Below are 16,669 nucleotides of genomic sequence, written 5' to 3' on the forward strand. Positions count from 1 at the left end.
CTGGGGGCTCCTATAAGGATAAGTTATCTAGCTGGGAACTGAGGGAAGCTTTAATTGCATGTCTCTGACCTAATGGCTACTGAGTTAATTCAGTTTTTTTAAAGGAAGCTGGAGGGTACCTCTTATTCGTAAGCAATGTGTGGGGAGGGTCAAGCAACAAGGTTCTGGCCTTTGGGATACAGATGCCAATGGCAGCATTGTATCCTGAGAGGCCTGTACTGGGTCCTGTGCTGGCATCAGACTTTATTCCCTATGACTGCAATCCCACAAGGACAGGTCCAACCACAGTTCAAACAGCTGCATGAAGTCTACAGCCTCAAATGGTGATATATATATATATATAAAATATATGCAGGGGGATCAGGTGGGATTAATCTCATTTTGAATCATCAAGCCCTGCTGAACTGTGGGGAAGCCTAAGGAGGAGTCTCTTCATATCCTGAGTGTTACCACCAAGCTATGGTCATTTGACTTGAAAATCTGCTTCTTGAGATCTAACTCAAAGGTGGTGAGCTCTGGTACATCAAACTAAAGGATAAGTGGTGCTTAAACACCAGGGTACACATACCAAGAAGGGAGATGAATGTGCACTTTTCCCAGCCCCCTCCCCTGCTGAACAGGACTAAACTTGAGCCTTCCAATGATTGAGGTGTGTGACTGTTGTCTGCCCTCTGTTTCTTTAGCCTTTCCAGGATACTCAAGCAAATACCTTAATATGGCAAAGGGATTTTCCTCCTGATCTCTCTCTCTCACCACTTCAAACCACTGCCACTTTCCTGAGAATTAAATAAAATGAAAGTTTATCCCGTGTAAGTCTATGCTATGGCTAGCTCAACCAAACTGTTGCCATTTAAGGCAGTACTTTAAAGCACGATCCTTGCTCAAGCAGTAGAGACAATATCACTAGGGAGTTCTGCATTATTGTCCAATGGTCATACAAATATTTCAAAAGCTTTACACACTGAATGCTGGAAATATTCCATACTGAGTGTCAAGACAGAGATCTGAACTGAGCAAGCAAAAGAAAAGATCAGGTAGGTTCAGACCTAAGTGTGCTCTGCTAATGCAGTATAAGCTGTGTGTGGGGCAGTAGGTCACACACATCCTAAAGTGTTGGAATTTCTGAGAAAAACTGCTGAAGTAGCACAGAAGGAAGGATAATTTCAAATGAAGACCTAAGGAAAATGGCCTGTGATGTGAGATCTGAACGTGTGTGTGTAGGGGGGGGGGTTCTAAACAGCACAGCTTTAAGGGGGGACAAGAGACCCAAATACAAGCAAACATGAAATGAAAATATTAACATGTCTTTTCTTCTGCAGTGTGACAAGTTTATTCACTGTACTGGTCAGATACTCTATGTAAGCGCCGTGCTGCACATTTTAGTGGGAGGTCCGTGGGGAAAGGTTAATACAATTCTGTTCATCAGCTATGCATGCCAAAGTTTAAGTGAAGAAATGTACTTTTATGTTCTGGAGATAACTTTTTTTTTAGAAAAAGTTAAGTCCCATTGTGGACATGCATGTGCTTAAGGAATGTAGACATTACGTTGTCACTAGGTTAATATACATCAGGGTCTTCAAACTTTTCTTGCTGCACACTATCTTGGAATAAAACATGGATCTCTGCAAAAGCAGTCTAATCCTGAAGGCAATGTGATGCATTTTAAATTCAACGTAAACTGGGAAACCACTTTCCATGCTTGAGAAGAGGACGTAGGACTACTTATCAATGTACCTTGGTGAAGTGATGGATGACCAGTACAGACAGCCCATCACATGCTCCCCTCCTGCTCTGCAAGCTGAATGTTCATATGGACAGTAGGGCCAAAAGAAGAAAACCCTCAAACCAACAAGTTGTCTAAATAACAGCCCATCCCAGTCAACAATCACACTCATGATTAGGAATGAGTGGGCTTACTGGCTGGGAAGGGGCTAATGATCAACAGGCAATGGGGGTAAAGTGCGATAAATTAATATCTATCCTCTGAGTTTCAAACAAGAGAGGTGGTAATTTATTAAATACTACAACAAACAAGATTTGATAAACTAGTGATATCCTGAGTACTGATTAACAACAAAGCATACTAAAGTACTCTGTATGAAGATGAATAGGTTGCAGTGATAAAAAACAAAAGCATGAAATACTAACTGTTAATCTGTCTGGAACACTGATGGCCCAGTTGTACTGGTTAAAGGGGGGGATGAAGTGTCCTACGGACTGCTCTCCTTCTCTAAGGGGTGTTTTCCATACTACACGGATTCCATTGCAGGTAGAACTCATTACACTTATGCAACTAGATATGAAATGGTGCATATGCAGCTTGTTTCAGTGAACACCCCATCCTTATAAGGTAAGCAAAATAAAGCCAGATTAGGGGAAAGATGAACAGACTCTCCACAGACCACCATCAAGTATTGAAAATAACTCACTGCACAGTATGTCAAGAGCCCACCTTACAAAGATGCAAATAAGTAGCAATTGCCTTGACCTGAGGTAGAATGCAACTAAATGAGATGATAAAGGTAAACATCCCAGAGCAAGAAAGGAACCAGACAGAACAACAGTGAAGACGTCACACAAACAAGTAGCTCTCTAAGGTGATTAATGCCCAATGAAGTAGAAATGCACTGCTATAAAAGTCAACCATATGTTTAGGATAAAGTTCTGGACATGCTACACAAAGGCAAGTCAGAATGCAGCAGGCAAAAGCTGGCAATGTTTACTCTAAAGGAAGGACAGGTGTTGCAACCACTTCTGTAGTGGCCTGGTTTTTGCTGCAGCAGCCTGAGAAAAGCAAAACCATGGCAAAATGGGAAGTGGGGAAATTATAACTTTACAAAAAAGAAAACAAATTTGCTGGATCCTTCACAGTCATCATATCTTTATCCCGATTTTATGCTAATGTGGGTGGTGGAATATTTTCTGTCTATCTCAGAGGAAGACAAATTTTATGGTAGTGGAAGATTTCTGGAAGAGCTTGGGACTCTATGGAGTCAAGCCAATGCAAAGGCCACAACAGGGTGCAATCACAGAAAACTGGCAGTTTATTAGAAATGCCTTTAAGGAAAAACAAATACTGATACAAGAGAAGGGAAAGCTAAACATGTGCTCAAATGTGTTCCTTATTTAAGCCCCTGTGCTAACTTCTTAGTAATATAAGTTTCATGGTGGACAAAGGGAAAACATTGCTGCATTTCATGATACAAAGGACTCTGTAGGAATGAAACCTCTGTTATGGACTGAACTATAGCTACAGTAGTTTAATTAAAAAAACTTTGATGAGAAGTTACTTTCAGAGTATGACTTTTCATAAGACTTCAGAGTACGGCAATACTAGTACCATATTAACCCACACAATGTTTAATCTATTGAATATGTCTTCTGCTGGTTAACAACTAAGTTGATGAATTACAAGCACAATGTGCAATCTATTCATACCCAATACTCCACGCAATAAAAAGCCAACAGTGATATAAATTATGGTGCCTTTACTCTTGTATTCCACAGCCTATACAATTAAAAACAATTATTTGCCTTTCAATGTATGTGGTTATTGCAAAGCAAAATAAAAAGGAAATTAATTTTTACCTGTAATATCAGAAAACTTTTTTTGCGCCTACATGATCTACAGTGGTCCCGTAAAATTCTTAAAGGCATTTACCTGGTGATTCTAATTCAGTGAAATCATGAAGCTGTTACTCCTGCACCTCTCCAGCAAGCCTAAAAGAAGAATATCTATGCAGAGTTTTTTCAGAAGAAGTTATTCCATTCTCCCAGTAAAAACATTCTCACATTAATACCATTCCACATAACAGCTGATCTCCCCCAGCCACAAGATATAAACAGAGCTCAAGTATGAACAATACCAACTCTTAATGTTTGTCTCTCACACATGCACAAGCATACAGGGAAAAATACAAACTCTCAGCTCTGGGTGGTGAATGAGGCAGACACACTACATGAATCTGTGGTTGTAACACCTGCCACTGTAAGTCCAGTGACAGGTGCTACAGAGCTAAGAGGTGGCTGCAAATCCTTGGGAATACCAGTATGTGATGTCAGCTGAGGACCAAAGGTTGCATTGAACTGAGGAAGAGGCTGTTGCTTGGATGAGCTAGATGCTGCAATATCAGAGGGAACAGCTGTCTCCAAAATGGCAGAACTAAAACTCTGTTGGGGCTGACTTGGGTGCACACTACAGTTATTTGATGTTACTTTGACAAATGTGGGTTGGACTGTTTCAGAGTGAGAAGTGGATGGTGGTGTGGAAAGGGATGTAGAAAGAAGATGCCCTTCAGCTTCAATGAGGTTATTAAACGATGCTGAGTCACTAAGATTAACTGGGAGGCTCCCCCACGGAGTCCTGGAATTTACCACTCCACTAAGCGTCCCTTCAAGCTGTGATGGTATTATGTGCTGTGCCATAAGTGGGACCTCAGATGTGAAGGTAGCTGCAAGACTGTCCCCGGAATAAGATGTGCCATGGGGTGAGGTGATCTGGTCACTGTAGGGAGATGGCACATGCTCACTACTGTATTGACTTCCATGAGGAGAGGAGTGGTTACTACTATATTGCTGATGTGAATTAAGCAGGTCCTCTGCTTTACCCAGTAACTGGGCAGAATGTGTCCTTTGAGAAGTGTGGCTACCATCGTGAAGTCCATGAAACTGTGCTGAAAACGTCCTCTCATCAAGTGTGCTCTGGGTGATTCGATTAGCAGAAGTAAGGCTGACACTGACTGGAGGAGGAAAGTGACCTTGGATCTGTCCAGCTAAAGGTACAGATGTGCTTGACAAAGTGGATGGATGGAGAAGATTTTCATCCAGTTCTAGACTGGAAAAATTTTCAGTAGATATCCTTCCATTGAGTAGCTCACCCAGCTCATTGTTAACCTCTTGGCTTAAAGACTGTATGCTAGCAGCTGATGTAGCTGTGGAAAACACACCCATCTCACGGTCTGAAAGCTCCTCAACGGCTACACTGTCTGACTGTGTCAGGTCTGCCATAGTACTTAAGCATTCCAGTGAAGCTGTATATGATGTGACGGCCTGCAAAGCCCTTTCCAGTTCTTCTGCTTCTTCTGTAGTAGGTAGAAGCTCACCATTCTTACCTGAAAGAAATGTATAATAACTGGATTTTAGAAAACATCAGACACACTAAAAATGTGACTGTGAATTTTATCAAATCATCATCAATCATTGTGCATTAAAATGTAGAGTTACTGCAGTTTTAAAAAGAAGTTTTAAAATTACAGATATTATGCAAAGCCACTGCAATTTCACAGCTCAGTCGGTCTCATGATAGCAAAAAACATATTTCAAAGGAGAAATCACCTAAAACTTGCAAATCATAGCAAACACATCACAAGGAAGACATCAGTTAATGTCTCCAATCTCTACTGAGCAAATTTTATTTTGCAAGTCAATGTTGGATATTAATTTTTTCTTATAATATCTTAGTCTGTGGTTCCCTGTGTGCAGGTGAGTCATCCAAAAACAAGTTTAATTAAACTTCTATATTACAAGACATAACTTAGAAATGCCTATGCTCCCCCCCCCCCCACAAACTTCCCTAACTTACAAGTACAGACTTCATAGTCTCTTACTGGTAGAGAAAATTCAAAAAGTCCACTATGGTGCACTGCTGGCTTGCACAATGTAAGTGGTCACAGTTTTGGCAAAGTAGGATTAAAAGAAATCAAAGAAAATCTTCTCAAAGAACTTATCTTTGTCGGAGTATAATGTACACCCTTCTGTAATGTCATGAAATGCTGCAAAGCTATGTTAATGTTTTTCCATAATATGTCTGTGTTACTTTCCTAAATTTTTGCAATCTGGTTCATACAAAAATGTTCAGTAATAATCATGACCATTAGAAACACTGTTATATGCAGAAATCTTTATGTGCCACTCTTCTTTAGCAGTGGTATACTTTTGAATTTACGTGCTTTTAACTATTAGTTCAGCTCAATAATAATCACTGAGGGCTGAAATGATGATGTAGCTCTTCTAGCATGCCAGTCTCAAAGGAAGTTATGCTTTAAATCTGAACTACAAAGCTCTGACACACAGAATGAACCCACTTAAAGATAAGATTTTTGTCAGTGAAACAATACAGGTTCAGGAACAAATCTGGGTTGCTAAAATAGTGTCCGGGGGATGGATGGGACTGAATACCAAAGACAAATGTCATCCTTTGGGAGGGGGTGGACAAGTTTCACAGTTGCTGTAAACCAAAGAAGAAAAACGCAAAAGAGGACACTGCACATTACCTCTGGAGAGGTATTACGTATAACCGTATCACTATGCTTTCTGACAGAAGACTGGGGGGGGGGGGGTGTTGGGCAGAAAAATGCTGAAGTATATACCAAAAAATTCCCACACAAACAGATGAAACAAACTACATCAATGAATGTAGTACAACTATGTGGCATTTCCTCAGGGACAGCAAGTAACTTAGGGCTAGAGTCAGACTGTGACATGGGATAAATGACTAGGGTTTGTCGCGGCTATGTGAAGCAGGCTAGACTGGCAGGCGACAGTACACTGCACAGTAATCAGAAAAAAAATAAATTTAAAAATTTCTTAACTATTTCATCTTCCTGTTGACAAACTCACTGCTGCCCAATTCACTGTCCACACCTCTTATATCTTACCATCATGGCATAACATTCTGCTGAAGACATAGGCTAATGCAGATTTTGCAGAAGGTCACAGCCCACCTGCACTCATTGATGTGGCAAGCTTTGTCTTCAATCCACCAATTAGTAAACACACTAACAGAGTAACAGGAATACGGTATTATTTTACTCTGGAGTTACTGAAAAATTATATTTAATGTACTTAGTAACTGAATTTGTAAGGCAGACTTCAGGGGTTACAAAAACACTTTTGGTACATGACAGTGTCTCTGTGTGTTTGTTGCATGATGGGAAGATGGATGGCAGTCAGTTCTGAAGAGGCAAGTCAAGTGGTGAGTTCATAAGCAATAAACAAGTACAGATCTATACTTTTGCTACTAAGCTTCACTCTCAAACTTTTCCATGCAACTAATGTGGCACACGTGCTAAATCAGAAAAAAATTAGGCATAGTAATTTCTCATATCAAACAGTCCTCTATAAATCTTTGCCATACACACAGATAATATTCCATAATCGAATACATGAAGACAAGCCCTATGAAATCCAAACAGAACAATCCACTTTTCTGGAAGAAGGGTAAGGTAAGCATGACATTAATGTGGATGATGAACATTACAGTAAGAAGATTAATATTGCAATAGCAAGGTGATACTTCACAATGCCTGTATATCTTCCACACTGCAAACTTCTCCATACCTCGTGTGGTTGCTTGTTTCCCAAGAAAGAGACTTCTGAGAACTACTACATTAATATGGCCTCTAAACAGAGCACAAAGACTGCAATGTTTAACAACTCACACCTTTCATTTGCACATGACAGCTTCATACATGTTAGTCAAGGAGACTTGTTTACTGATGTTAAAGAGGTGGCATTTGCTTCAGCGGAATGCATTTAGACACTAGCAGATTTCAGTCATCCTGCACCTGACTAACAAAATAAGTTAAATTTGAGTCTTTAACCAAAATACTTTGCAAACTAAAAACTGTCATTTAAAATACATAATGATCTAACAATATGGAAATGTAATACATAAACAAGTCTAAAACAAAATGAAAATGTAAAATATTTGATAGAGATATAACAGGAAACAGCTAAGAAATAAGAAAAATATGGTTGCATAAGAACTTACTATAACAGTAGATGTCATACGGATCACCGTTTACAGTACTGTGACACTACTGGGTTATCTCGTTGAGTTTACCTGACATTAGTACAGAGTACCAAAGCCAAAACCTTCCATATACTCGAGCCCGTGGGAGTACAAGTACAAAGGCAGGCGCAGGAGTGTAAGGTCCTCAGACTATCCTAAAGTAGGTAGACCCTGGAAAAGCCTGCGTAATAAAGCAAGGAAAAACAAGGTCAGCAAAAAGGAGGAGAGAAGGGAATTGCTCTGCTTTGGTTCAGTGTGTACAGAAATAAGCACAAACAGCAAGGGGGAAGGAAGGAGGGAGGAATACAATACTGCAACAGTTATCAATAGTACATCTACTGTTTTAGGAAAGTCTTACACAACTGTACTACGTCCCTCCTTACATTACTGTTGCAGTATTCCAGTACTATCAAGTGTTTTCCAAAGCTAAAAGTTATTTTGGGTAGATGGATCGGAGTCAGAGGAGCTGTTTACAAATCCTAGTAGTACAGATCTGGAAAAGGCATCTGCTCTGTAGTGTTTGGTGAAGGTGTGTGCACAGGACCAAGTAGGTGCATCCAGAATGGCTCTGGAGTCAATGTCCTTGAAGAGAGCAGCAAAACAGAAGGAAATGGATTTTGAGATTCAGGTGGAAATTGTCTGCTTTGAGACAGGATTGTCCAACTTGCCTTCCTGGAAGGAAACAAACAGCTTATCTGTTTTCCTAATGTCCTTTGTCTTATCTACGTAGAATTCATGATTGTCTGTGCAAAGCCAGAGACGGCATGTGTCTCTCACCTCGGTTCAGTGGGTTTGGAATAAAGGTATTTAAATGTTCAGCCTGATTGACAAACAATTCGTTGACCACCCTGAGCATGTAAGTAGAGTTAGTCTAAGGAAGACCCTATCCTCATGGAAAATAAAAAAGAAGGGATAGCCATAAAGTAGCCATAAATGCCTGAAGCTCAGAAACCATTCTACCAGAAGGACCACCAGTAAAAGCTTTTCTAAGTACAAAACTAAAGGGATGTGGAGGTCACTGGTTCAAAAGGTGGCAAAGGAAGTTTTTCTAAAATGAAACTGAGATCTCATGGGGGTGAAACAGCCTTCCTAGGTGGATTCAAGTGAAGGACACCCTTTATAAACTGCTTGACTTCTATGGTTGAGTGCAAGGGAGGGATTTTAAGTGGCATGCAGTCCGAAAAGGCAGACAAATGTGACTTTATAGAAGAACAGGCAAGATCAGTTTTAAGTAGCTCACACAAGTAGGACAAAATTGTAGGAACCCCCACCTGAAGGAGATCCACTTTCTTTTTATGACACCAGGCATTTGGAGATGTAAGACTTTCTCGTGGTAGGTTTTCTCATCTCCTGGAGCATCTGAAGCATATCCACAGAAAATTAGTGTTTGAAAGGGATTAAAATGTCATCCTCCACAGTGACAGGGGTTGAAAGACAATAAGCTGGGATAAAGCAGAGAATCCTTTTTCTGTGCAAGTAAGCACACTTTGTAGGTTAACCTGTAGTGATGGCCCCTGGCTAGGTGAAGAGGGAAGAACCAGTGTAGCCTGGTCCAGAAGGGAGTCACCAGCAAGATTGTTGGTCTGTCCTGTTGGATCTTAAGTAGAACTCTTTGGGAGGTATTGAGGTACTTTCCCTTCCAAAAGAAAGACATAGTGAAAGGAGCCCTGGAGCAAAACGGCTTCAGCTGTCTGTTCTGAATGGGAACAAATGGATCTATTTGAGGATACGCCATGTGTGCAGTATGACCAGGAAGACCTCCATGTTTAGCATCCATTTGAGAGTCTTCCAAGGACTTGCTTAGAGAATCTGAGAGAATATTGTCTTTGGATGGAAAGGAAACTACCTAAAGGGGCAGATTTGCCACATGATTGTGGTGTTTTCTGCAAAAATCCTAAGGTCTGTGTTCCATATGTGAAAAAATACCTGAAGAGCTTGAATAAGAGCCCTAATTTCTTTGACACTGACATCAGATGAGCTCCCTCATCTGTCTGGGGACTACATGGCCATGAACTGATGAAGAGCCTGTCCAGGCTCATCAAGTCAGATCTCATTCATCACTGTGCAGTTGGGCTGGGAGTGGGTGGGCAGAAGGGAAGGTCGGGATATAGCTGGATTTGGGAAATTTACCACTGTAGTCCTTTCTTCAGAAAGGGCAAGAGAAGGATTTGGAAGTCAAGTGGATGGCAGTGCTGAGACCAAAGGGATTTCAGCCACCACTGGATCTCTCTCATGCCACTTAGCAAATGTTACCATAGGAATAATTGCTGCCATGTATTTCCAGGGTTCTTATAATCCCCCTTGCAACAGTAAATTGGTGGGGGAGAAGAGAGTAGAAGAAGGTGGAGGGAGACTGTACTTTCTCTTGGGGGGGGGGGAGATCTTCAGCTGGGTATCCAGTCTGCAACCCCCCCCCCCAAAAAAAAAAAAAAACAGATGCTGGGATGAGATTATAGAAGGGTGAATCCCAGTCTCTCCAAGACTGTGATACCAAAATGCAAAAGTAGGATACCCTGTGAGGTAGCCTGGATAAGAAGATCATACAAGTTAAGGGGAAAATCTGTATTCCCCGGGCTCTGCAAAAGGCGATGGTTAGGGTGAGGCACTTTGTGAAGACCCTTGGGGTGGGAGATAAACCAAAAGGAAAAGCAGAGACCTGAATGTGCAACAAAAAGGCAGAAATTCTACAGAATTTTCTGCAGGTGGGATGAGTGGGGATGTGCAGATATCCATCCTTTAAGTCTAGGAGACCAGAAAGGCCTGAGGAAGGACAGTTTGCAGTGACAAATCTTGAATGATAGTACCTCTAGAAAGGGTTTGAGATAAGTCCAGAATGGGTGTCCAAACACCCTCTTCTCTGATTAACAGAAAAAGCCTTCAAAAGCTTCTTCCTAGATGTTGGTGTGGCACCGGTTCTATGGTGACCTGGTTGAAGACATCATGTAAGAGAGGAGGATGTAGGCACTTTTTATTGGAAGGAGGAGGAGGAAGAATACGCTTCAGTGATGGAACTTCCATCCAAGTCATCTTGTAACCTTGATGAATGATGGCTAATTCCCATTTGTCTGTAGTGAAGATTCTCAGCTGAAGGGAAAAGGTTAACGTTTTTGACAACGAATTCCTGAACTCAGCAGGGAGAACAGTGTAGTAGATAGGCTGACTTGTGTGGAAAAGATGGTTTTCCAGATTTACAGTCTCTCTTAAGTTTGTCATGAAATATTTTCCTGGGTTGTTTCCTACCCTTCTGAGAGGGTTTCTGATCCCTATGGAAAAAGGAGGTGGGCTTAGATGGGTAATTTCTTTGATACTTAGGTACTGATGTATAAAAAATCTGTTTAAAGTCCTGCATCATTTTACTCTGCAGTCTCTAAAAATGTTTGCCAATACAGGGTCCAAATACAAGGTCCCTGTGAAGGGGAAAATCCAAGGGCTTGGCCTTAACATACTGAGACAGGGACTGACAAAAACATGTAAACCTTCAAATACCTGATCCTCTAGAAGTAGCCCTGGAAGAAGCCTCTTAAGCATCATCACTGCATTTAAAGGAATGTCTTGCAACTTGTGCAGCTTAACCAGGCAGAGAAATCACATGATGCTTAGTATCAGAAGCCTTTATAGCCATGGCTGCATTTAAATCCCTTAAAGTGTATAAAACATATTTTGTCATATGAGTTTGGTAATTTAAAGCTCTAAAGGCAACAGTGGCAGAGATAACTCTACAGCACAAACACATTTAGCACACCAGACAACAAAAAGTAGAAAGAGTTGTAGCCATACATAGGGAACCTATATCAAGAAAAAAAAAAATAGATCTTATAGAGTTGCTAATATACATTTTGGGAATTTTATGAAAATCTGTTTAAAGCAGAGGAACTGGTAACCAAGCAAAGGCACAAACGGAAATATTTATGGAAGACTTAAAATGTCAAGGTTAGTGGAAAATGAGACTCGAGAATTAACAGCCAAGACAGGAGATGAAGAGATAAAAACAGTGATATGTAATCAATCAACAGGAAATTTTCCAGGAATAGATGGCGTTAATGTGGAAAACTGGAAATTGGGGGGTAGAAAGTGATAAAGATCTGGAGGGTTTTGTTTAACAATACTGTATTTTAAAAGGGGACAGGATGCGAGTGGCAGTATCTTGGAAGAAATCTGTAAGGAGTATAAATACCCTTCAGACTCAGCTTCATATAAACCCATTGCAATTTTTAAACCATAATTATAAAGTGTTTATGTCTGTAATAATTAATTAAGAGAATAGTAAATGTGTTAACAAAATTGATAAATATGGACCATTTTTTTAAGGGAAGAAAAACATTTTTGACATTAAGAAATCAATGATCTACAGGGAAGCTGAGTGTATGAAAATATTGCTGCTGTTGGGACTTGAGTCACAGGAAACATTCCATAGAGTCTGCTGGGATTTTATTAGTGGGGCACTGGTAATGCTTATATTCCCCTAGATTAACTCATAAGGATGCATGAATGGTTGGAGTTAAAAGTAAAGGTGGGAGGTTTCTTCCCTGTCAAGCTGTATTTCAACAGAGGAACATCCTCTTTTCCCAGTATTACTGTTTTTTTTATTCCTAAATAGGGATTCACAAATTCATGGATATAACTTGTGCTCTACTCAGGAAAAATTTTATTTCCAGATATTTTTATTTTGTACTTTCTAAGACAACAAAAAACACTGGCTCCCTACTGAAATGCAGGCACCCAAAGTGCTGAAAAGCTATATTAAAAAAAAAACAAAAAAAAAAAACAAAAAACAAAAAGAGAAATCACGAAAATTGCTCTTCTCCTTAAAATGTCTTTTTTGCAAGGGGGGAGGGCAAGCCCCCCTGCACTTCCCCAATGTAGGGGGCAAGTCCTCACAGGTCCACTTCTTAATTTTTGAAATCTCAAAATCCCGAACATCAGAATCCCAACGTCCGAAATTTTGAAATCTCGAAGTTAAACAATTGAGATCACCCAACAGTGCTGAACGGTAAATTCTCTTCACTGTAGTGTAGTCTCGGTGTTGGTATATTTAAGTTACAGGGGGTGCACAAGGGGGCTTTGCCCCCCTACAGCAACGTGATGTCTAACTTTTTTTTCTTTTAGTTTTATTTTTTGGTTTTTTTTTTTTTTTGCATTTCGAGATTTCAAAATCTTGAACATCTGAACTTCGGGATTCTGATGTTCGAGATTTTGAATTTTCAAAATTACATATTGGACTTATCCTTACACCTCCTGAACTTCTATATACCAACTCCAAGATCACCATACCTAGGAGAAAAGGGAATATTCCGTGAAATTGCATCTCAGACTTAGTATATGTAAGCCTTTTCTTTTGGCCATTCGGTCTTCGTTTTTTTTGGGACTTGTTCTAGCGGGTCTTAGCATTTCAAATTGATAATAAAAACATTTTGTTCTGTGGAGCATTTTCAGGTGATTTCAAGTCTTTTCTGGATATAAAATATATGAAGATAAAAAGGGCTGCAACAGTAAAACAGAGGTTAAGTACTTAACCCTAGCGCTAGATCCTTCTTATTCCTAGCTCATCTGATTTGGCTTGTGGGATACAGCTGCTTATCTCATCTGATCCTGCAACTCTTAAGAATGTTCTGAGTCTTGCACACCTTCAAAACTCCTACAATGCAAATGTCCTTAATCCTACCCAAGATCAAGTATTGCTGCAAACATGGAAAATACTTCAAAATGATAATGAATGAATGTGCTAGAAAGGAAGGGATTCAAACAGGTCTTCCAGGTCTGTCCCTATGTATAAAGTTTATAATTTGGTAGAGGGAAAGTGGGTGAATTGTTGAATCAGAGGACCTGGTGATGAAAAGGATCCAGTGTTATGGTAACTATATAACTTCTGTATTCTATTTCATCCCAAGCTCCCTATTCTCCTGGGTGGAATCAAGACAGGATATCCTTGAGGATGGTAGCTCTGAAGGAGTCTCTGGTTTAAGAAATTATATCCAATTTGCAGTGTTTGAAAATGATACACCAGGTAGCTTCTGCACAAATTCCATCCACCAAAGAATTTTAAACATCTTTATTAATTTTGATATTAAAAAGTGACACAGTACATATACAGCAATAGAAAAACAAACCATACTAACCTTTCTTTTATTTTCATGCAGTATACATTTTAGCAATTTATCTTTCACTCCAACTTTACATAACTTGCTCAATTCCTTACTTCCTTTAAATTTCACTCCTCCTCCTGAACATTACTGTGTGTGCATGGTTCTCACAAATTCCATTTATTTCTATGTAACTTGCTTCTATCCTTTTCTAAAGATCATACTTCCAGTCCTTTTTATGTGCTTTACAGCACTTCAGTTGCAGCTGGTTTTAATTCTGATTTCTATTTGCTAGTAAATGCTTTTTTGCAGTCAATATTATTAAACTTAGCAAGTTCTTATTATGTCTAGGCAATTCAAATCCTATATGTCTGCTCAGAAAAATAATTTCCTGTGTTACAACCATTTACTCCTCCAACATTTCTTACACAGTTTTCCATAGGGAATTTTTAAAACTTGTCATCATGTTTCATTCCCCAAAAACATGCTTCTAGTTACCTCTCACATCTCCAGAAACTGCTAACTGCCTGAGGATAAATTCTCTGAAGTCTACTTGGGATATAAAAACACATATGCAGACACTTCCAAAAATCCTACACCTTTTGAATTTGCTGCATACTTGGAAGCCAAACAGATGTAATTCCATTTTTTTATATACTGCCATTCCATTCTCTCTTCCTAATGTTTTCTAACCCCCTCTGATTGATTCGTTTTATTATGCAATATTTTAAATGCCCTACTAATTATCCATTTTTAACAGCAACTTCTGTTCTAGATTCAACTAGAAACACTACCAGACCTGGTCTTTCATTTTAACAATCCCCTGCACATTTCTTTTAGGTTCATAGGTGTTTACTAGGCAAATGACAAGGGCTTTTTTAAGCCTAGCCATGCATCTCAAATCTCTGACAAGTTCTGATGAGTGTAAGCAGGAGCTTGGGAGATGAAAAATTTACAAGCAGGGGCCTGGGAGATAAACCATTTATTGGTTGCCTTAGTCCATTAGAGACATTGGGTTAGGCAGGAACTCTTATTCACATGGATGGGGAGCCTGATCCAGAGATGGGGGTCTGTGAGATACATACTTCTCTGTCTAGCAGGTCCTATTTATATCACAGGCAAGGTTTAAGTCTTTAGAACGGGTAATTCTGGTGCTGTTTGTTTTGTGGATATGCAGGAGGTCCATCACACTGGGGGTCTAACAATGCTCTGTATGTCAGGCATAGATCTCCCCTCAACAGCCTTTAGGAGACAGAATATAAGGACAAGGCATTGAAGCAGTCTGCACAGGACATTTTACTTATGCCCTGTATTCTTTCAGTAAGGAACCTATGTGGACGTTCCATTTGTTGGATATACCTGGTTAGGTACATACCAAAGGGGGCACTGTACTCAATGATAGGACTGATGAATCCTGAATACAGTGGAACTATGACTTCCTTGAACCTAGATGCCATACCTTTTATTATAAGCTGTGTAACATAGAATGATTTCCTCACTACTGTAGACAAGTGACGGTCAAAGGCTAGATTACTGTCTATGTGTGTCCCAAAGTCCCTGACTACTGGGTTAACTCTAAGGGGTATGTTGCCAATACTGTAGTTACCAGGGGTGAATGACTCTCCCGAAAGATACTGTTATGCATTTCTCTGCATTTAGTTTTAGTCCATGTAAAGATAGGGCAGCATTCATAATCTCAGCCTATGTCCCACAGGAGGGTTGTGATAGTGAGGAAAAGAGTGCATTCAGACAGTAGTTGCAGGACCTACTAGATAAAGCAGGACATCAATTGGTGTTGATAATGGGTGACTTGAATGCACATATTAGAACGGACAGAACAGGATATGAGGACTGCCTGGGTCCACATGGGTGGGGCAACAGGAATAAAGAAGAAGAAGCCATTCTAGACTTCAGTCTGGCAAATGGCTTGATAGTAGCCAACACATGGTTCAGAAAGAGAGACATTCACAAGATCACATACAAGAGTAGTCGACATGCAACTCAGGTAGACTTCCTCCTAGTAAAGAAAAGGCATTGGGGTAGAATCCATGATTGCAAAGTCATCCCCAGTAAAACAGTTGGCCCACAGCATAAACCACTAGTTTCCACAATCAGCTGAAAGCAGTGGTCAGAGAAGGCTCTACGCTTAACAGAGACCAGGCTGAAGACCTGGAAGTTGACTTGAGAGAAAGCACAACAGTTCAAGGAATTACTCAGGGCTCTAGCACCCCAAAAAGAGGAGGAAATAGGTGAAGTTGAAGAAGAATGGCAGTGCTTAAAAACAGCATGTGTTAGGACTACAGAAAAGATATGTGGCCGAGTCAGGTATGGAAATAAGGTACATAAGGAAAGCTGGTGGTGGAATGCAGAAGTCCAGGAAGTCATCAAAAGAAAGGAGGAGTGCAGGAAGAAGTGGGAGATAGAAAAGACTAACCAGGCTAGGAAGGACTACTGGTTGGCTAACAAAGAAGCCAAGAAAGAAGTTACAATAGCAAAGAATAGGGCATTGGAGGCACTGTACCAGCTTCTGGAAAGTGACTCAGTAAGGGCCACAAAGAAACTATATCAGGTTGCAAGCCAAAGACAGAAAGATAAAGAAGATAGTCAGACACCCTTCATAAAGGATGCCAGCAACAACCTGCTCACCAGTCCAGAGGGCATCAAAGGCAGATGGAAGGGGCATTTCCACCAGCTTCTGAAAGAAGAAAACCCCACAGAAGCTGCACTGGCCCAGAAACAGCCTACAATGAGAGAAGAGGAGGAGCCCACCCTAAAAGAAGTAAGAACAGCACTAAGG

The 16,669-nt window shown here is 40.2% G+C and overlaps 1 protein-coding gene across 1 annotated transcript in view; it reads right to left on the bottom strand.

Moving 5' to 3' along the window:
• Window positions 1-3,473: 3,473 nt before the first annotated feature.
• INO80D (INO80 complex subunit D) overlaps window positions 3,474-16,669 on the bottom strand; it is a 1,521,357-nt gene continuing 1,508,161 nt past the window's right edge. The window contains exon 11 of the mRNA XM_044075859.1: window positions 3,474-5,111. Coding sequence (XP_043931794.1) covers window positions 3,925-5,111 — 1,187 coding nt within the window. The 3' untranslated portion in view covers window positions 3,474-3,924. The remainder of the gene's footprint in view (window positions 5,112-16,669) is intronic.

The sequence above is a fragment of the Protopterus annectens genome, chromosome 6.part1 (genome assembly GCF_019279795.1).
Source record: "Protopterus annectens isolate FY-2018-M chromosome 6.part1, PAN1.0, whole genome shotgun sequence".
Taxonomy (NCBI): Eukaryota; Metazoa; Chordata; order Ceratodontiformes; family Protopteridae; genus Protopterus; species Protopterus annectens.